The 22,779-nt window shown below is 35.5% G+C and overlaps 2 protein-coding genes across 8 annotated transcripts in view; both read left to right on the forward strand.

Moving 5' to 3' along the window:
- The first annotated feature begins 891 nt into the window (after positions 1-891).
- Positions 892-12,353, forward strand: pik3ap1 (phosphoinositide-3-kinase adaptor protein 1). 2 transcript variants are annotated; one of them, XM_083538505.1, is made up of 17 exons: positions 892-1,086; positions 2,090-2,515; positions 2,713-2,951; positions 3,197-3,338; positions 3,753-3,895; positions 4,248-4,374; positions 4,549-4,745; positions 5,058-5,226; positions 5,429-5,506; positions 6,840-7,124; positions 7,327-7,383; positions 7,494-7,690; positions 7,862-7,934; positions 8,743-8,910; positions 9,355-9,425; positions 9,678-9,781; positions 11,470-12,353. In XM_083538505.1, exons 2-17 carry the CDS (start codon positions 2,110-2,112, stop codon positions 11,579-11,581), a joined length of 2,568 nt encoding a protein of 855 aa, XP_083394631.1. In that variant the 5' UTR covers positions 892-1,086; positions 2,090-2,109; the 3' UTR covers positions 11,582-12,353. The 2 variants fall into 2 exon arrangements, with proteins under 2 accessions (XP_083394631.1, XP_083394630.1); XM_083538504.1 differs by having other exon boundaries at positions 911-1,086; positions 2,090-2,519; positions 2,720-2,951.
- Positions 12,354-14,843: 2,490 nt separating this feature from the next.
- sorbs1 (sorbin and SH3 domain containing 1) overlaps positions 14,844-22,779 on the forward strand; it is a 47,972-nt gene continuing 40,036 nt past the window's right edge. For 3 of the 6 annotated variants that reach the window (XM_083538496.1, XM_083538500.1, XM_083538498.1), the window contains exon 1: positions 14,846-14,969. The gene's annotated coding sequence lies outside the window, so the exon portion shown is untranslated. Of the gene's footprint in view, positions 14,970-17,266; positions 17,335-22,779 lie in introns of those variants that run through there. The other 3 variants (XM_083538501.1, XM_083538499.1, XM_083538497.1) reach the window with 3 other exon arrangements.

Raw genomic sequence — 22,779 nt, forward strand, 5'->3', positions numbered from 1 at the left:
ATCATTATGCGAACAGTGGGCTGAAAAATGAGTGTTAAAATTATTCTAATCTTTTTCTTTGAAAAAAGTCAAAAGAAATATTAAAATTATTAAGATATAGTGAAATAAATGGACATATGGAAAAAAAATTAAAAACCCTAATTTATCTAACAAACAAACATGGGATCCCAATATTAAAAACCTTTATCCTAACTTAAGTAACGTATTATTTTATTTTGTATAGCGCTAAATGTGCAGGTTACAAGAAATTTAATACAAAAAAAATCCAATCTGGAAACTCTACCATGGAAATTCACAGTGTGTGTCCAAAAACACTGGAGTAAATCATCAACACTGTGGAAATTTTGTGTGTAACAACAGATTACACACAGAACTGACGTCAGATAGATTGGAATGGTAAGTTGCAAGACAGCAAGAATGACATCCCTAAAATATTAACCCATTTCTATATAGGAATAGGACAAAAGACCCACTGGTCAGGGGCAGGATAATAAATACAAAAGTACATAATTTCCCCTTAAAAAGAGGTCATGTAGTTAATTAATATAGGCAATTGCATAATTTTGTAAACAGCAGATTTGTTCAAGAAATATTTAGTATTATTATATATGGCACACACACTTGTATAAATATGTGTGTGTTGTGAGGTGAAAGCCTGTCTTTATGACTTTATGATTAATCACCTACACATTACATTTAATTAAGTTTAGTCCAACTCCACTGCACATTTAAATGTATAATGCTTTTTCTTTAATACTGTGACCATCATTTCTGCTCTTTTTTTTACACCCTTCATAATGCTTGTGAGAAGTAACAGAATTTTTTTTCCCATAACTTGATACAGATAATCTCTGTCTTGTCAGATAGACATTTTAGGTAGTTTGTCACACAGTGTTTAAGGAAGTGACGTAGTCACACACTAGCAGGAAATGAAGAGTCTCTTTTAATATGTGTAACTCAAGTGCAGCCACCTCTCAGAGCCTGTACTACAGAAAAGTAAAAAAGAAATTGTATTAACTTGGAAAACTGGAAAATTGTGAAGTGGATATTTGAATAGGACTTGGATATTTCTCATTGAGACATAAGGTAAGTTACTTGCATTAAAACCCTAAATATGAACTAAGTTGTATACAGTCGAGTGCAAAGCTTTGCATCCTATTTGAACAAAATGAAGAAGTCACTGGTCATTTAATACCACCGAGACATTTAGTGTGTTAGTTCTGACAGATGTCAGTCATCATTCTGTTAGGTGACAACAAAGGTCAAATAATGTGTTAGTAATAGGAAAATAATAATAATAAACATGTATAATCATATTAATAATTAGGACTATTCTTTGTGAAAGAGATACAGTACATATTCACTAATAATCTGTATCTAAGCATGTGGCCTTTATAGCTTCTTTATATATCCTATTAGTCATACTTTTTAGACCCCCTGTAGCCCACCGCAGCACATTTCTTTTTGCATTTAAACTTCCGTTTCTGGGAGGTGTTTTATAGTTCCTTTGCCAAATATATTTTACGAAGGTCACATCAAACACTTTTCTTAGTATTTTTTGTTAAGTTTGTTTAATTTCTTGGATTGTTTTGGATATTTTTATCTTTTAGTTTTTTTTTTCTCCTTAATATATTTTAAGCATTGTTGTTTTTAAAGTTTATTTTTATGTAATTTTCTTTTCACAAACACCACATACAAACATAAATAACAGCATTAAAAAAAAACTAAATACACATATCAGACAAAGTAAATAATGCATGATTAGGAATTTGCCTACTGATTTGTCAGTCTTGCAGTTTGCTTGGTTCACACTTAAATTGTACTCTGAAAATAGAATACATCAAGGTTACACAAGAACAATGACTCCGTTTATGTTTTAGATGAGGATCCGGTTTTTTTGTCACATTTAGTTTCAAATCAACAATCTAGCTTCTGGGTTTATAGTATCGAATAAGACATATTGTAGTCAAATTTTTAGGGATGTGTGGGTGTTATCAGTCCAAATGCCTGCAGACACATGGTCGTTTTCACCAGTTGGCACAGGAACCTGTACTTGAGACAGACAATAATTTTAACTCTTCTTTTGCAGTAAATCCTTCATGCTTAATTATGTGCTCAGTGTTAATTGTGCACACTAGTGAGGCCCATGACTGGGCCTCCTACCTAAAGCTTATCCTGGAGGCTTCACATCATTTCCCTGAGGATTCTATTTCTTTCTATCTTGTGGATGAGGAACTTTCAGTGCAAGATGAAGACTATTCAGTTTTTAGAGATAGCCAGTGCATCTTGCTGTTACTCTCAGAAACATTTATAGATATTCAAAGCGAACCAGGGGTGCGGAACACCTTAAACAAGTTTCTTTGTCCGCCAAGAAAAATCGTTGCATTTTTGTGCGGCATCTCTGAAAACAATGACTTGATGGACTATTTTGAACACTGGAATTATTGGAGAAAGCTTGATTCAGATGACGAACCAGCACTGTATGTCTCTACAGTCTGTGAAGTTATTCAGGAAGGTATGTATTTTTTCCTAAGGAAAAAAATTTTGACTTTTTGATGGTTTTTCATTTTGTGCCAAATCCAAAAAAAGGTCCCAAATATTTTAGAAATCTATCGCTATAAACCATGTAAACTATTCCAGCAACACTTTGTTTGTTTTTTCAGATTTTTTTCTTTTTATATTGATAATTTGAGAATCTTTTTTTCCCCAAAGAAAACAGTGATATATATATTGAGGAAGAAGCTATTGCTGAAACTATGATCCAATCACCAACACAAATTTTGGATCAGCCTGATCCAGAGGAACCTCACTTGGTCCATTCAGATAACTTCCAGTCACCAGAGGAAGATGTAGAGATTTTTGATAATAACTCGTGTCAACTGAGAAGCCTATCTCTATCAGAAGAACAGAAATCATGCATTACAGTCCAACCTAACAGAATCCTCTGTGGGGTAAGTATTTAGAACTATTGATTCATGACACAAAGACAGGACATTTGTAACTTGTCCTTAGGCTTGTCTGTGCTGAATAGCTGTGACATTTAGATCACACCTTTTTTGTCACCAAGGCCTTTTTACAGAAAGCACTTGCAGTTTATTTATAAGCTTGTATATATGCCTGTATAAACATTTGCTGTGTGTGGCCATTTGTTGGCATTGTTTAATATTGAAATATAATGTCCTCTCCACATTTCCAGACCCAAGTGGATATTTATATCATCATGGCAAACAAGTTAAACAGTCAAGACAACATTGAAGTGGAGTTTCGATGTGAAAGTTCGACGAAACATGTGCCGGGAACTGCTGTGAACGAATATATTGTTACAGTTCAGTCACCTGGTGGGTCTCAGATCCGAGCAAGGAACTTCTTGTTTTTAGTTCCTCTCTAACTTTTCACTTTTAGTATCATTTGCATGTTATTTCTGGCACATTTGTGCGTACACTTTTAAAAGTTATTGAATGTAATTTCTGATGGAGGTGCATGATATCATGAGATTGTAACCAGAAATGACAATAATTTCACAGGTATTGTCAAAATATATCTGTTCAACACCTAAAACCTAAACTACTAAAATACTATTTTTATATAAAAAAGTGTATAATAAGTAAACGCGTGTTCAAATAACATTTGTGTTCTCAGAAAAATCATAGAAATGGGATATTATTGCACTTTATGTATTTGTTGTACTTTATTGTATATATTATAAAATGCATACATCATATTCTAATATTATAAAATTGATTTTCTTTCAGAAATGCCAACTGGAGAAGTTATTCTGCAGCTTTATAATAATGAGTCACTTTTATTTTCAACAACTGTGACATACTACACAGAAATGGAGGAAATTAGCAATTATCTTGAGAAAGTTATGGACCCTGTGCATTTCTTTTGTCAGGTAATTGTTTCCATTTATTTTCACAGTTCATTAAGGTAATAATTTGACGTATTAAGATGGATAATCAGACTTAAGAATAGACTTTATACTCTTTTTTTGTGTTTGTGTTTTTGTTTGTTTTGTATCTGCTCAAATAAAGCACATTTTATTGGTTTAAAAAATTACAGAAATATAAAGATCATACATATTAAACTGTACAGATTGTGTTGCTAATTCCTAATCTAAAAAACTGTGAGCCTTGATTACAAGTAAAAATGTTTTCAAATGTTTTAATTCAGCATTTGTTGTAACTATCCTCTAATGTACACTGGTGTCATGTTGCTGACGTAAATGACGCCGTTTGTTTTTTTAGGCATTCAGTATTTCATCAAATTCTTTAGAGGAATTGGATAAATTGTTCACAGATTCTCTAAAAAAACAGATGCCTCCAAATGGACTAAAAATATTTGGAATTACTCAACTTGATGAGGAGAGTACAAGTGAGCCCCCTTTTTTTATTTCATTTGCATTAAAAATCACTTTCTCTATGTATAATGGGTATTATGTGATATGAATGATTTGGCACATACGTATTTTTATTTATAACACAAGAATTAGTATCACATAAAAACCGAATAATTACATCTTGAAACCTGCCCATTGTGGACACTCAGATCAGAGGGATGTGGAACTTCCAACGTTACTTCACTTCTCGGCAAAGCATGGATTAAAACAGCTGACTAGCACTTTGCTGCAATGTCCTGGAGCCCTTCAGGCCTACAGCATAGCGAACAAGCATGGGGATTACCCTAATACCATGGCTGAGAAAAGTGGTTTTCCTGATTTGAGACAGTTCATGGATGATTATGTTGTAAGTGGACATCAATTTTATGTGTAAAACTTGGTATTTGCCTCACATTAATTGGCAATCATTAAAACACTCAAGATGACCTAACTTGGCTGTTTTTGAATTAAGTCATCTATGTCTTTATTATTTCTAATGTTCTGAAGCGTCATATATGACAAAGTGCCACAATTAGCAGTAGGTTGTCCAATGAACAGAAGAATTAATTATTATTGATAATTAATCATTTTAATTCATCATTTATTTATTCCTCACTTTATCAACTAATAGTGCCAATGTTGGTCATGTTAATGCTTTTTGAATTGTGAAACCATCCAGGAGACCGTAGACTTAGTCAAGTGTCACATAGAGGAATCCATGGCAACTCATGGAGATGAGGACATTTATGAGCCAATGGCAAATTCATCGCAAAACTTTGTTGCAAAGTTTTCTCTTCAGGAGGACATCTACGAGTCCATGATGCAACTCAATCCTGACATACAGTTGTGTAAGTTAATAACAGCTTTCTGCAATGCATTCTGTGCCACATAAATCGATATAATACACATATATTTTCAAATACATTATAATAACAAAGAAAATGATAATTTGTCAGCTTTTTACAAACAATTTAATGCATCATTTCTGAGAAAGAATTTGTGACTGAAAATACATGAGTAAAATGCATTATGTGATTCCTTTCTCGGTAGATGAGGACTTGGAGAGTTTGGACAGTTCTTTTAATGAGTCTCATTCAGAAGACGCTGTGTTGAGAAAGTTTTTTGCAGGTGAAAGGACAGAGACATGACATACATGACATTAACTAAAAAATGTTTGGTTTGAATGAGATTAAAAGTTTAATTAGAGAGTAAAACTTTTTTTTTTTAGTTTTCATTAAAGGTATTAATGTATTAAAGTACTAAATGTAGAATTGCTATATATTAGGGGTGTAATAGTACACGTATTCATACCTGAATTTTTCGGTACAGGGGTACAATCCCTCTTATGTGCGGAACATAGTCTGAAATCTGAGTTCCTTCAGGAACATTTTAAGTAGCAGCCCGCAAGTTGGTTTGGTCTCCACTTTGCACTGAGAGCCCTTTTTTTTAAATCATAAACTTAAAAACATACACAACAATAGCAGAGGTATAAAAAAAAGAAACTAAAGTTAGCACAGTGTCATTGTGTCTACACACTCCATATTGGAAATAAGATTGCATGCATACATGAAAATGGTAATGAAACCATAGTGCTAGCATTAACTGCTAATCAGGAAGTGACTAGCCTCTAACGCTAGCGATATGGATTCGCTTTATGACGAGCTTTAAGAATTTCTCTTGAAAAATGTCTTGACAATTCCACATATCGAGGGAGTGAATGAATTAAGGACGGAAGAAATAAAGATATTTGTTAAAGTATGTTGAATCTGTATTACTCAAATGGGGTCTAACAAATGTAAACTATTTAATAATTTTTTTTAATTTAAATTAATACATTTAATTTGAGCCAATTTAATTGATTACTAAATTGAATCAATATAATAAAATGTGTATCACATTAATTTGATTTATTATATTACATTTTTTTTATAAAATATTATAAAATAAGTTTTTATATCTTATTTAACCAAACAGGCAATTTATTTAAAATTGTAATAAAAATATAAACTGTTCAAATGTTGATGATCACAAAAATTTATAATAATAAAAAAGTGTTAATAAAAAAACGACAAGCAATTTTATGTTTTGCATTTCTTCCCCCTAACCATACTGACATTGATCTGAACCGTGGCTTAAATACCGAGGTGAATGTTGTGTACCGTTACACCCTTAATGTATTTGGAACATAATTGATCGAAAAAGAAATAATGAATGTTTTGCATGAGTGTGAATATTTAACTGATCTTATGTTGAAATAAATTTTCCAGCATTTGATTGTATACATAAACATCATTGAGTCCAACATTGTATTTGCAGATGTGAATTATGTGATATTTCTGTTTACTGGATTATCATTGTATCATTTTAAATTTAAATGTTTATGTAAGATTATGTAAGAGTTTGTGTAACACTAGTTTTTGTATTTTTTGTTAAGTAACTGACATCTAATATTTAACTTTAGCAAATGCACAGAAGCAGTCCGAGACAGAAGACGATCTTGCAAATAATGCATACTCGGGTAAAGAATTTGACGAGCCCGAACTGGAAAACATAGAAGACAATTTGGAAAACTATGAGGAGGACGATGAGGAGGACCCATATAAGCTCTGCTTTCCAGATGAAATTTATGACACCATAGATGACGAAAGTGGCTTTGCACCTGTTATTGCAAATCGTCCCCCGGCCCCAGTACCTCGAGCATGCCCTATCTCTGAACCTGAGGAATGCAAAACCTACATTTCAACAGGTACCACATATATATACACCACAAATACAACATGTACCACACGTGTTCTATATTTTTTCAAATTTCTGATTTCGTTGGTGTAAACAACTGTTTCCATCAAAATACGAAACTCTTTGCTTTTGCAAATTGCATTTGATTGGTGCTTTCTTCTTTGAGTCTGATAAACATCAAATACATAATTTTTTTTTAAACATTTTTGCAGTTTTCTCTTCCAAGAACTCGTTGTATTCAGAAACCAATAGTAACCAGTCTTCTCAAGGTATGAGTTAAAAAATTAATGCTACTATTTAAAATCATCTGAAAAAATAACAAAATAGTTGTAAAGTGGGATTTAAGTGTAATTTTCTTTAATGACATCCCAAACACCAGTGAGGCCAGCTCCAGAGCGAATGCTAAGCAGTGGCCACGATCCATATGCAGGGATGAAGACCCCGGGTCAGAGGCAGCTCATCTCCCTTCAGGAGAGGGTGAAGGTGGGAGCACTGACTGTAGAGGAGGCAGTGCAGGAGTTTAAAGCCTGGCAATTTGACCAGGAGAAACGATCCCAGTCCGTTCGGTTCCAGCAGGTAATCAGAGAAAATCACTCTGCAATACATCATGAGCGACACATTTTTATTCAGACAGTTAATGCACATATTTATATATATTTCTTTTAATACCAACTTGTTTTTCAAACATAACATTGTTTGACTTTCCATTTATATTATTATTTATTAAATAATTTTATCCATATCTAGGAAAATTTACAAAAATTACGGGATAGCATCATCAGACGTAAAAAGGACAAAGGAAAAAGTGGAAAAGTGTTAGGTATGCCCTTCATTTCACACTGCTTTTAATTCCAAAACATTAAGCAAAGTACAACTGCTATACAAACATAATGTAGTTAAGAAAGAAGTGGTTGTTTATTTTTTATTTCCAGTGGACAATATTTGCCAGTTTTATTATTTAGAACCCTGATTTATATTTACTTTACTATTAATCTTCTATATGCCTTTTGTATACTTTACTTGGTGCCTCCTTCATTAGTGTCTTTTGAGGCTTTTTTCAATCACGAGGACCCTTTGAATTTGCTTCTTTAGGATGCTTCTTTATGACTACTTTACTAGGCCCTTTACAAATTTTGCTAAGACCTATCCATCTGTACATGTCATTAAGACCCTTTTTATGCCTGCTTTTCTGGAATTCTTCTTTATGCCCACTTTTTTCTGTCCCTTCTGTCAATGCACACATATGCTTACTACTTTATGCCTAGGCTCTGTACTAAAATAGTATGTTTCCATAACTCATAAATTGCCTACAATAAAAATGTCTGCCAAATTAATTAAAGCAACATTACATCATTGTTTCCCAGAGATACATGTGGGCTGCATTTTACCTTCATGAGCTGTCATAAACTGCCATGAACTTCTTACACAATATTTAACTGTCTTTATCATCTGTGTCACTTCGTGTTTGAACTCTTTTACGTAACTTTCAACTCAATTCATCTTCTGTTTTCTGTGTGTTTTCTGTTTTTCTTTATATATATATATATATATATATATATATATATATATATATATATATATATATATATATATATATATATATATAATTATATTTTATTTTATATCAGATCTGGATATAACTGCTCCAGTGCAGAGGAACCTGCAATGGGGATCTCATATGAATGTTGAATGTTCAGTGTATGAACCAGCTCCTCGCTCCCTTAACCACCCTCCTGCTTTAAACAAAACACCGCAGAGGGGAACTTGGCATACAGGAAGTACATCCAGCACATCTAGTGAGTAACACTGCATCAGATTTTGAATAATTTCTTTTTCATATTAGTTTTTTCTTGATTTTTTAAAAGATCATTTTATTCATTTTATTTGCAGTATTTAAAGGTTACTCCTTTGAAATGTTGTGCTCTGATTGTCTTTATCATTGTGGCCTATAAAAATGCAATCTTCCTGGAACAGTACAGGAAATGCTGTTATGAATATTTCTCACACAAACACCTATATCACGAAGAATATTAATAATAAGTGCTCAATCATGGATAAGGCAAACAGCATATCATTCATAGTATATTCATGTGTTTTACAGACTATATTTTATACAGCATGTTTATCGAGAACATCAGTAATATAAGGCCAAAAACAGTTCAGTCCAGATCTTTAGAACAGCTATAAGTATAATGAATAAAGGTATTTCACATGTTAATGGTTATCTATGATTTAAACAGGCAGTGGCAGCAACAGGTTGAGCACGCTAAGTACTGTCAGCAACAGCAGTGGGCCAGATGGTGACCTAGAGGTGAACACAGTCTCTTTTCCCATCCTCTATTAGAATAATAATGACACTTAAAATCACTTAAAAAGATGTCCACATTTAAATAGAATGTCTTTATTTTATTTTAATCATGCATAATAATGAAGCCTAGCATTTTTAGGATAGGCACTCTCATGTGATATCATGTCATCACAATATCATGTGATCTTTAAAGGAAATTTGTAGTATAAAGCCACGTATTAATATAATCCGGTATGCTTCTCTGTCTTGATGAAGGAGCCTCAGGAAAACAGTGTTCCTCCACCTCGCCCACCCCGGCCATCACCTGAAACCCGGCCCACACTCCCTCCTCCTAGAATCCCTCCACGTGTACCTGAACGGTACGTACTTTTACCTGCGTTACCACTGATTCAAAACTTTTCAGAACATAAAGGGTTAAATGTGATGAATTTGATGGAATCAACTTTCTTTCATGATATTTTCTCAAAATCTTCACCTCCCATAATGGATTATAAATGATTTGACTCAAACCAATTGACAAAACATTTTGACATTTTCTGATATAATTAAAATAAGTTAAAAGTTTTTTTTTTAGATTATCCACCTAGTGAGCTATGTGCAGTCAGGAAGTGGAAAATGAAAGCAAAGTGCAAACAAGTTCCTCAATCCAGACTCCTCTAAATCATATTAAAGAGATGTGACAGAAAATACTAGACGAAACTGGGTAGTGACTATTATTTGCTGTAGAAAAAGGTTCGTTTAGTTTTACTGTAAGAAGTGCTGTGTGCTTGACATCTGTGACAGGAAGTTCTGTTTGGTGTAGAGGTATAAACTTTCCTCCATGTGGCAAACCATAAATAGAATCACATGTTCTTTCAACCACAAACGGAGGTACTATGAGTTTCAACTATATCGTGAAATATTTTTGTGCCTCTATCTACAGTAAGTTATATTTTTGTTTCATATATGTTTAAAGCATAATATTCTAAACTTCCTGTTTTGTAATAGGAACAGGATGTTGTGGTTTGAACTAAACTGTAGACCTACTGTAGATAAGCCTAAATTAAGTGACGTAATAACAAGAAAAATTAACATGTTAACTTTTATAATACATTTCAGATCAATTTTAACACAGGTCTACTACCGTTCTGTGCCAAAAACATTTTAGCATTGCATAATAAAATAAAACTGAAATACAATTAAACTAGGGAGTTTACAACAACTATAGTCTCGAATTGCTAATAGTGGTATGAGTGGGAATTTGATGATAACATACTGGAAGTCAGTTCTATATTTAAAATGCTGGGTGAATAAAAAAGCTTCCTCCTTCTCTTTATTTCAAAACACTTACTTGAATGTATTTCATTAAAAACATCTTTTAAGGCACTTGTGTTATTATAATGTAGATTTATAAACCATATTGATAAAGGCTTAAAAGTAATTAATTTACTACAGTGTGTAAAGGTACATTGAGCTATGACATTTCAATAAAAGTTTTGTAATGCACATCCATTTTTAGCGATTATCAAAGAAAAAGACCTGTGACATGCGCACAAATATTGAATATATTGTGCCTAGTTTGCACCAGAAAAAAGCTTCTGATGTATTAAAGCTTACAGTGATTTACAAACAGTATGTTAAATGGATTTAAAAGGATTTGAAAACCACACTGCCACAATAAGACTTTTATCATGGCCTGTGGTGCTTTAGTGGTCAGGTAAAGATTATGGCCAAAGAGATAAGCAGTTACTTGTGCTGACACTGAGATCACATTGAAATATGTATCCGAAATTGTCATGTTGGTTTTGAGTTTTTTTAGCTTTTTTTTGGTTATATATGCCATTAATGTTCATTTGCATTCCTACTGTAATTTTACTTGCATGGACAGTTTCTTTTAAGTTTTCATCTAGGCAGTGGTTATATCAGCTGTTATATTAGTGGTTTAATCTTTTATCCAAATCTTGAATCCTGTTACTGCTAAACTGCCATGGCTGGGCTCTAATGTAAGTTGCTTCGGGTAAAAGTGTCTGCTTAATGACTAAATTTTAATATACTATTTAATCTATAGGTTTCCAGACACGATGCTGCACGAGCGTTACGTATCAAGTCCAGCTCGTCACCTCCACCACTTGCCTCCTCCAAGATCCACCCCTCCACCACCCATACGACGGCCACGGTGATCATATGTTAGACATGACTTATGCTTGATATTGTCACTTTTGCCAAGCATATGGAACTTAAAAGTTGTAAAATACTTTTCATAATAAAGAAGGATAAAGGCTGCCATCTGGTGGCCAGGAGTTGTTATTGGACAGCTAGAGGACTGCTGCATTGAAAGACATTGGTTGTGATGCTTGGAAATGCCTTGGTGTTACTTTTGACTTTTGTTGTTGTTGGTGTTCTTATTGTTATGGTTGTTATTCTTTAGTAGCACATATTATACCTGAAATCACAATATTGTAAACTCAACAGTAATTACTAATTGATTTAAACATGTTGTTGTTCAATTGATTACTGGTTTTGCTTTGGTTAAGTCATCATTCATATTGCAGCGTCTTTAGTAAACTAGAACCTTTAGATGATTTACAGTTTTATAAGCAGTATGTAATGTTTTAATTAAGTCAATTCAAAGCATTTATCACAACATAAAATCTACTTTATTCTTTTCTTTTATAAGCTTTATAATAACCTTTTACTTCTAACCAGAAGTGTGTATGTCTCCAAGACATATGAACTGAAAAGGAAACTAAGGATGAAATGAAATGACACTGATGATTGTTAAAAAAAAAAAAAAAGCTGGTGCAGCATTACTGGCATCGTTCAAAATAACTGAAGATAGCTTCATGCTTAAAGGTTTTTATTTCTGAAAAAGAAATATTGTGAAAGCTGTATGAAGCAGAAAAGCACCCCAGTCAAATTATTTTCTTACAAAATAAATGTGTATGCAATGTATGCTCTCTTTGACAGTTCCTCACAGGTTCTTCAAACAGTCAACGCTAAAGGAAATTTATTCTGAATGCTTCATGATATATAGAAACTTAAAGGATTACCCCAGGGGTGCCTGGTGAATTACAGTGAAAATCTGTCTGCTTCTGCAATGCAGTTATAACTGGGTTATGGCTGGATCTTCAAGCAGGATGACAAACTAAAGGCTGAAATCCATATCAAAACAAAAGTGGTGCAATGGCCTAAATAAAGGCCTTTGTAACCAGGCCTTTACTGTAGAAAAACTTGTGGGGTTGGCTAAAGAAATACACAAGAGTTCCAAATCTTCTTTTAAAAAGTCATATGTTCATACATACAGTCAGAAACAGCTAAGAGCATTTATCTATTCGAAGAACCTTCTTCTTCTTCTTCTTTCGGCTTCTCCCATTAGGGGCCGCCACAGTGGATCATCCGTCTACATCTCCCTTATTCTTAAAAATCAGTACCAGCACACTCTTCTCCAATCCTCAGGCATCCTCTCATCTTCCAGAATCTTATTAAACAATCTGGGTAAAAACTCAACTCCATCTCTCCAAAACATCTCCACGCTTCTTCTGGTATGTCATCTGGTCCAACAGACTTTCCACTCTTCATCCTCTTAATCGCTGCTCTTACTTTCTCCTCACTAATACTATCCACTTCCTGCTTCACCATCTTCACATCATCCAAAATTCTTTAATTTTCCTCATTTATATGTCAGAAAAGCAGGTGGGACACGGTGCACGATGCAAGGCCAGATTATTCTGTCACTGAATGTGGGTGACTGGTTGGGTGAATGGGAGGGAAAGACCCAAATGCAGGATGCGACCAGGTGTATGATGAAAACAGTTTTTAATGAAGAGCAATAAGATCAAAAATTGCCAACAAGCAGAGCAATGGGAGCAAGGCAAAAACAGTCTTATAACAAGTCCAAAATCCGAAGCCAGAACAGAGTAAAAAAAATCAGTCCTTAAACAGAGCAGTCAGACCGAGCAAAGCAGGGAGAACCAAAACCAAAATCCAAAACAGTGCAAAAAATCCATAAGCCAGCAAACTGAGCAATAAAGGGCAGAGCAAAACACAAAACAAAAACAGTCCAGAGCTCAAAACCAGGACCAGAGCAGAACTGGGGTCAGGAACATGATCAGAATCAGGAAGAGGATCAGGAACAGGAATCCAGAGCAGACAGAGTGGCAAGAATATCCTCAGGGGCTAGGGAGCTGGTAAAATAATCTGGCCCTGAGCTAAAGTCTTGGGAGTCCTTCAATAGCGGGAGGTGTGGGAAAAACATCAAGAAACCGGAAGTGCACGCCGCAAAACCGGAACTTTGCACGTGTGCCTGGAACATCATCAGCTGCTCAAAATACTCCCTCCACCTTCTCAACACACTCTCCTCACTAGTCAACACATTTTCATCTCCATCCTTTATTGCTCTAACTTGTAGCACATCCTTCCCAGCTCGGTCCCTCTGCCTGGCCAATCGGTACAAATCCTTTTCTCCTTCCTAAGTGTCCAATTTCTCATACTATCTATTGGAAAAACCTTTAGGCCTAATTGTTAATAATTATTTCAGAATCATATTAGTTATGCTTTGCTGAAAATCACTGTACCACACACATACAAGAGAGTCAGCCTGGCACACCTGGTCTTCACTGCTGAATTGTCTAGAGTTGTAGTAGTTTCATCAGTGAAACACTAAGGAAGGAGATGGCAAAGCCTGTTTGGACCACACCTGGTCTGAGGTGTTACACACTAAAGGAAATCAAGAGTTTCTCAAGGGAGTTCTCTTTAATTGGACACCACTCGATGCAGCAGGGGGTATTTCCAAATGAAAAGCCTAAAGATCCATAAAAGTGCTGAGCAACTTAAGAGCTATGAGAATGGATTTGGACTGTAGTTTATACAAGCAGTCTGCTACAATGGCTTAAGACTACAGTTGGCATGAAAGGTTCACTGAACAGTACACATCAACAGTGATGGAACTACAGTATGATAAATGGACATTTGGTGTCTCCCAGATGAGGATCGGTTTCCCTTCTGAGTCTGATTCCTCTCAAGGTTTCTTTCCTCATACCATCTGAGGAAGTTTTCCTTAGCATTGTCACCACTGGCTCGCTCATTACGAATAAACTTATAGGCACTAAAATAAAGTCAGATTTTATAACTTACTTATCTCTGAAAAGATGCTTTGGGACAATGAACATTGATAGAAGTGCTATACAAACAAAACTGTGTTGAACTGAACCAAGAGGCAACCCACGTGGACACAGAAAGATGTCCAGATACTGCACACTTGTTAACTTAACCACTGGACCTAAAACCGTTATTACAAACTCTGAGTGATTATTCATCACTTGGCCTAACTGAAGTATTGTTGCAGCAGTGTTGTTTTTTTTTTTCCTGCGGGTGGATCCACGTGCTTGGTTTTGCGCTAGTCTCCGCCCCCTCGCGCCCCGCCCACCCCAGCTCCGGACAGTCAGAGAGTGACCACAGGGAGTTTTATGCTAATGAGCGCGGGGCCAAAGCTGCTGGCGCACGAGCACGAGGACTCATTCTAAACTGCGTCGTCACCACGGAAACCTGGACTGCTTTCGCGTGAACAAGGTAAGCCTCGAGCGCGCGCGCAAAAAGACCCGTATGGTCCTGTTTACTGACCGTGCAAGTGCACCATACGGGCTGTAAAGTAAGTGGAGCGCTGGGCAATGACGTGCAATACAGTAGTGCAGCTAGTGAGGAGACATTTGGGATTTGAGTCTCCAGGCTGCTGTGTCCTCTGCCGTCAAATGTGCGGCGCTGGCAAAAGTGAGTTGCTCGAGCGCGGCGTACTGAAAAGCTTTACACGCAGCAATGCGGAAGAAATCGCGATGCTCGACTCTTTCACTTGGTTTTCCATCGTATCTCAAGGTGAAGATGCGAGTGGTGCAAGCTCGAGCGTGAAACTATCATCAGGACCGTGCGTGGTTGTGCACGAGCGTGAGTGCGCGTGGAGTGTAGAATGAATGGCCGGCGTCAAAAGGATTTGTCATTAGTATTCTAATAGTATTCGCCCTAAAAAATGAACCGAGCAGCTAGAAAAAGATCCTGAGCTCATTATTTAGTTTGATCCATTAAGCAGAGTTTCATTGCTCTGGGGAAGCCTTTGCTTATGTGATCCAGTGCATGTTATAGATAAGCAAAAAATAAAAAGTGCACACTTGTGCAAAAAAAAGGAAAAAGAAGCCTACACTTGATGTTGATGCAGACATTGAATCTATAGATTTGAAGTTTTCTTTTTGTAGCAGTTGAGCTGCTCTAATGGCATGCAGATAATGCGGTATTGGATTAGGAGAGCATCCAGACCAGCATGCTCTTATAAGGGCAGCTCGAGCTGCTGGGGTGCCATCTGTACTAAAAAATTTTTTTCAAAGACTCATTAGGCAAGGCATGAGGTGTGGAAAAGTTAGACTTAATTTTAATATGAATGAACTCGACCATGGCAGGGTTCACACTGTTGTTTTTAATCAATGTAGCCTCATCACTCCTTCTTTTAAATAAATAATGTGTTGACTGGATTACTGTTGTACATTTGGGATTACACTGCCGAGCACTTAGAAGATAGCAAGACTCATTTCATTCATTCATTCATTCATTCATTCATTCATTCATTCATTCATTCATTCATTCATTCATTCATTTGTTCATTCATTCTATCATATTCAGTAAGCACTGGTCAGGTTTGTGGTTGATCAAGTGCCTATCACAGAAACACTGGAAGTATGGTAGGAATATATCCTGGATAAGATGCTGGTCTATAATCGTGCACACACTCACTCATTTAGTGTCACAAGTCCACCTGCATGCTTTTAGGATGAAGGAGGAAACCAACTTAGAGCCCAGGAGAACACGTGAAACTCACATTCGCACACATACAAAGTAACCTGAGCTTAGGATCAAACTGGGGAACCTGGAGCTGTGAGCCATTGAGCTGCACCATAAAACCACCATGATCTAAGCCCTCACTAAATATTTTATTGTGTGCTGATAAATTTAAGGACTTCCTGAACAGGGATGCCAGGGAGGGGAATTTTATTTACGATTTATTTATTTATTTATTTTTACAAAAAAAAGAAGGTTTTTTTGAGGTTAAACATTTTGCTGAAGTTCACCGCTTTGCGTTGAAATGATTTAGTAATCCAGTTTGGAAATGAAGTAAGTTAGAAATAAGTTTACATAATAAACAATAAACTATATTATGCTGTTTTATGCAACCAGTAAGTGGAGGGAGGGTTCATGGTGCTGCCCATTTGCATAGTATCTAGATAAAAGTATAAAATATTTTTTCCAGGGTGAATGATGCAGATGTTAAACAGTTTATGGGTGTTGTGAAGAATCCCTTCATTCTTGTAATCCAACAGATAATAACATTTCAAGACATAGTACAATCAAAGGATGTAGTAATGTAATTGCAGTGTTGTGGTTTGATTATTTCACTCAGGCCTTATAAATAGCAGTATCCAAACTTGTGGCTCGTAGGAAAATTAATTTGTGGGAGATGCTGTAAAGCAAAAGGTAAAAAAGAAAGTAAGGTCAGAGGTGAAAGGCAATCTGCCTGTGGTGAAGTTGAGTATCACTTCAGCATTTTGAAGCTTTTTGCTTCTGCATATTAAACATGCAAACTGAGCAGTGTTTCAGACATGATGCCTTGTAAGGTCACATCTTAAGACCGTTGTTTTTAGGCGTCTTGTACACTTGATGAAGGATATTTTGAGGATATATTTCAGGAAGGATGTTAGATTACTTTAAAGGAAATGTGTCTCATTTTGGATGTAATACAAGTGATCTGAAATTCCCAGAGGTGGTCCAGTCAGTCAATGAAACGAGAGATGCAGGAGTTTTCTGTTCAGCTGTAAAAGAGGCATCAAGCAAACGATGGCTGTAGAAATGGGATTTTCAGCAAAATGTTTAATGAATTTCGTCTAGCTTTTTAAAGGTAGATGCAGTATCCCAACAGATCTGTTTATCTATTGTGTAACAACCTTGTATTCATGCTGTAGATTTTTCTTGTTTGTTCTTGTGTTGCAATAACATTAAAGGGCCGCTGTAATATAATACAAAGAAAATTATTTTGAAAAGAGAAATGATAATTGAGTGATGTTCTATTAATATTTTTAACAGTGACTTATAATGGGGGTGACACAGTGTAACAGTTGGTAGTGTTGCCACTTCAGAGCTCCAGGTTTGGTGGATCAATCCTGAGCTCAGGTTACTGTCTGTGTGGAGTTGGCATGTCTGATGTGTCTGAGATGTTCTCTGAAGTTCTCCGTTTCCCAAAAAAACACGGATGGGTTTTAAAATTGCTTGAATGTATGAATGTGTGTGCATGGTCACCAATTATGTGTGTACTCAACTGAAATAAGCACTATTTAAAAGCATGGTGAGCAGAACAGCATCTCTAAAAGAACACCGTGATGAACCTTGAAGTGGATGGGCTACAACAATAAAAGACCACATCAGGTTTCACTCGTGTCGGGCAAGACCAGGACTCTGAGATTACAGTGGTTGGTTACCTGGATAATTATATGAATGAGCAGGAATACAGCTGTTTGTAATATAGTGCTTCATTTTATTAGAATCACATTTATGTTTGGCGGAAAGCTTTCATGTAGGAGTGTTTCTTTAGAATAAAAATATTTAGAGGTCCGGGTTTTCTCCTAAAATACCGTATGTGCATGCATTTATACACATTATTAAATAGATAAATCAACTATACTAAATTATGACATTCGGGTAAAATTCCAATGCTAGACTATCGGGATTACAGTGTCCCTAGGCTGATGAATAATTTCTGTTGACTGTTAAATTTTTTATAACTGTTGTATAGAGTCAAGTTACTTGTGTTTAGTGCAGTGAGTTGAAACACAGGCACAATGATTTGTCTTCAACAAATTACAGACCTTTGGTAATGCTTTTGATTTGTGTTATAGATTAGGATGTATGTCTGGACAATACTAAAGATGACTTTTTTTAAAATAAAGACTGCAGGTGTAGTAATTTTGTCACAATTCCAGATTTTTTTAAAATATTTTTTTTTGCGCTAATATTGTAATATTATATATTCTTACTTTACTCCTAAATACAACACTTTGTGTATACAGTATATAATATTAATGGATATTATTATTCATCTTTTAATACATTTCTAAAATGATTAAATCTTTATTTTTTTTAATGGTAAATACATTTTTCAGTAAGCCAAAATGACACATTCCCACCACAATTAGAGTAATTGATGTAAGAAATAGTTTCACAATAGTTTCACAAAAAAATACACAATTAAATGTACATTTGTGTACCTTTTTGTGAGAATATTGGAAAGCATTGTAATAAATTAGCTTTACATTTGACAGCATAAACCATATTTAAGATTGACATACCTAATGCACATTGTATGATTTGAAGACAAATTCAAGAAGCTGTCATAGGATTCAAATATTTTTCTGAAACTAACAGGATTTTCATAAATACCATATTTCAGCTCTTTTGTGAGTTTTTAAGAAATAAATTCAGCCTAATTCAGGTTGATAGATGGGGCCAATTGTTGTCGTAACCAATATGTAGAATTTCGATTGTTCAGCTAATGGCATGCATGTTTCACTATACCAGCATTGAAATGATTGAGGACCCTTTTCCAGATGTGGAATCAGCCATTAACATGTGATTGGATCTCTCCGTGTTTGATTACCTCAGATTGCCTAGCAACCTTGAGTCTACTGTCTTCCCACTCAACCTCCTTCACCAATATTGGCTGCACCATGTGTGATAGTGGGGCTCGGTGTGTTTGTTTGTTTGTGTGTGTGTGTGTGTGTGTGTGTGTGTGTGTGTGTGTGTGTGTGTGTGTGTGTGTGTGTCTAGGTTTAAAAGGTTTATGTGTGCACAGCACCATGCTGATAAATTAAGATAAACAAGGTGATGAACAAACAATTTACGGCTCCATTTAGATTGCGCTGACAGATTGCTCTTTTCACTTCTTGCTTGCGTGGCAGCCTGTTTTGCAGCTGGCATGATGAGGGCGAGAGAACGGTCTAAAGAGACCTCCCCTTAAAGATGCAAATGATTTTGACAATATACAAGCTTAGCCACGGATGTGAAACTCTGTGATCACAAGACAATATAGATATATAATACCGTACAATACATTACACATGATTGAATTGCAGTAGGCAGGTTAATAACAGCAATAAACAAGTATGGCCCTGCTGGCTCGCAAGTATGTGTGCACATATCTGACACATTCGTGTGTTATCATTCTTTAAAGGCTCCCATCATTACTCAACAGTGAAACCTGGAATTTTCTGTCATAGTGTTATGCTGGCCTCCATTATGGAAACACTTGAAATGGCTGGATTATCAGAGAGCTGTTTTTAGGTGTGCCGGAACAGTCCGCATCCCCCAAGCAAATTATTAGACTTCAGTCACATAACTGACGGCTCTGAAACAGTTGTCACAGTCTGCGTTCCATGAATAAGTAGCTGCATATTCCTTATGAGTGTGTGAGCTTTGATAGCAAAATTATGCCTAATGACTCACTGACGAAATAAATGGTACTGGTTTAATTGGATTATAATCAGGAAAGATGTTGTCAAGTGTGAAATGGAGTAAGCTAAAGGAGCTTTTTGCCCTTAATTTGAGTTTAGCTCAAGCTCAATTAGTCACGTTTACAAGACAGCTAATATTTCTAGCACAGAGGCGTTACATTTGTGTAAACAATTATCACCACAGTGTAGCAGTCATCAGTCAGGGTGCAAAAATATTTATAGACTGTGACATGCTTGGTGTAAATCCCCCTTGATAACACAAAGCATAAGACCCAGGAGATAGAATTGCATAAATTATATAAAGCACTATAAAAATACAGTTTATACATATGATCACTTATGTATAAGTTAGCAATACATGTGTTGTTACTGTACTGCAGAGTAAAGAGTAAGCTATGTGGCAATGTTTATTTTTAAAGTATCCATAAGCTTGAAATAACACACATTTATTTACTAAATACTTTTAAGCAAAATGATTTGTTCGTTGTTTAAAGATTGGTCTAAGGGTGAAGCATTGTCTATTGCAGCATTGTTATTAAAAGAATAAATACAGATTAATTTTGATAATATATAGTCCCTTTTTTGCAAAAATTTTATTCAAATGTGTACAACAATAACCAGAATTTTTCCAACCATTTATTCTTGAGCTCTAAACAGAAACAACACGTTTGCTCCAAGTTAGCATTGTTAGCTTCTAACCGGCAGGCAGTGATTTCTAACAAAATAAAATTCATGGAGCACAGTACCCTTTGCTATATGCTTCACAAACCACTGAGAGTCCCTTGACCCCACTTTAAGATTCAATGACTTTTTTTTATGTGGAGGCCCCAGGGCAAATATTTTATTAAAATACCTTTTGGTGTGTTTAAATAAATAAAGCTTGGTGAGATTCAAAACAGTATTTTGATAACTTGCGTGACTGCAGAAATAGTTTGATTTATTTAATTGACATTGTTTTAGTGTTTGGTTATAGTCATTTAATACTCATTCTGACTAAAGTTGGTGACTTGCATCATCTAAAGTTGTGCTTTAAGTTCTGTCAGGTTAGTTTAAGCTAACTAGCTGGCTAAGTTTAGCAGTAGAGTTCATGAACATTTACAATAATATGACTTGCCAGGAAATGTAAATACTACCGTACTTAAAATGTATATAGAATCCCCAAATTCTCAAAATATGCTAAAATATCGGAGAATATAGGAAATATAAGACAATGTTTTTATTCTTTATAGGAGGAAAAGTTGGTCTTTTAATAAAGATAAGATGAAAAAAAGAAGAAGGGAAATGTGAATAAAGAATGATACAAGGGTTATAGATCATATTTTTCATTTCACATTTCATCACAGACATGGCAACAGAGGACAATCATGCTTTATCAGACATAATATAAAAAATTTTGGCTTGATTTCTTTTAAACAAAAGTAATATCAAACATTGCCATGGCCCTGATCACGATCAAGCATTTACTATAGATGAATGGAATGAATTAAAACATACAGGAACAAACATTTCTTCTTTAGGCTGCTGTTCAGTTTATTTTTTTTAAGATTGCAAAAAAATAGGTGTGTCCTGTCTGATTGCATTTATGTCATCTACATGACTGTAGTAAATGGAAAAATAGACAGATTCATTTGCATTTATTTTTGTTATTTGAAATGATGAAACGTTTGAGTAGAAACCCACCTAGTGGTTCCATTCTCATTATGCTGTTTATTTATATAAGACCACAGGAATTTTCATGTTATTTTACTTTTTAAGGCTTTATGTTTTTAAGATATGACCGCAAGGTGAAAAATAGGGGGCGGCACGAACATGATTTAAAATACAATTGGTTCTGTCTGGTGTAAAACCAGCGCTCTTGCAGTTATGTAACCTACTGTATAAATGCAATATATTTTACACTCATATCCAGTATGTTCTCCATTACTAAATTAGTTTGGAGTTGTTAAGGATTGCAGTCAGTGAACTGTAAATGAAGAGTCAGGCGCATAGTGACTCACTAATGAAAATTAGAAACGCAGCTCAGAGCTCCGTTACTGTGGGCTATGCTTGGTGTGATTGTGGCTCTCTGGCTTTCTGGAATGACCACATAACAGACCACACTGTTAGGCTGTTTATCATACCAATAATGTGACACTGCGCATGCTCGGTGTCCTCTCTGCTCTGAGAGCACTTGTTGTCCTCAGCACATTTATGCCAGGAACCTTTGACTCATTTTTATAATACTGTTCACTTTCCAGACCATTCACACACAATGAACTACATGTTTCTGGCATTAAATGGCACTGATGACTCTTACATGAGGCAGTGTTTCTGTTCTCTATTTGTGTTCCTGATCAGCCATGTTTGGGTATTATTGCTGGTTGGTTGCTTTGAGTCCTCAACTCAGCAACAATCTTAATGGTTTGCTTTGGTCAGTGAAAGTTCAGCAGTGGTCAGACATGTGACTAATGATGCTGAAAAGTCTGCTTTAATGAAGACCCCTTTGAACTGGTGAACATGTCATGAGATGTAAATCATAGGATGGCTTGTATTTTACAGGATCTAGAGTAATAAACAGATTTGTCAGTAAAACCCAGCAGGTTCGGTATAAAACAACTAAGCTGTTTGGTATCATTCCTTTTACTGACAGTGATTACAGAGTTCTAAAATAAGACATCCATGGATCCAGTCCTGCTGAGTAAAAGACACGAGTCGCATACATTTCCTTTTACGCCGCTTTGTTTAAACCTGCAGCTCGGAGAGAATGGAAGAGCCGAAGTGGGGGGAGTGTTGTCAGTCCAGGCTTCAGGCCAGCGTGTCTGTTGAAGATGTTTACCATACTGATGGGGTCTTCTCAATTA

The sequence above is a fragment of the Silurus aristotelis genome (assembly GCF_946808225.1).
Source record: "Silurus aristotelis genome assembly, chromosome: 4".
Taxonomy (NCBI): Eukaryota; Metazoa; Chordata; class Actinopteri; order Siluriformes; family Siluridae; genus Silurus; species Silurus aristotelis.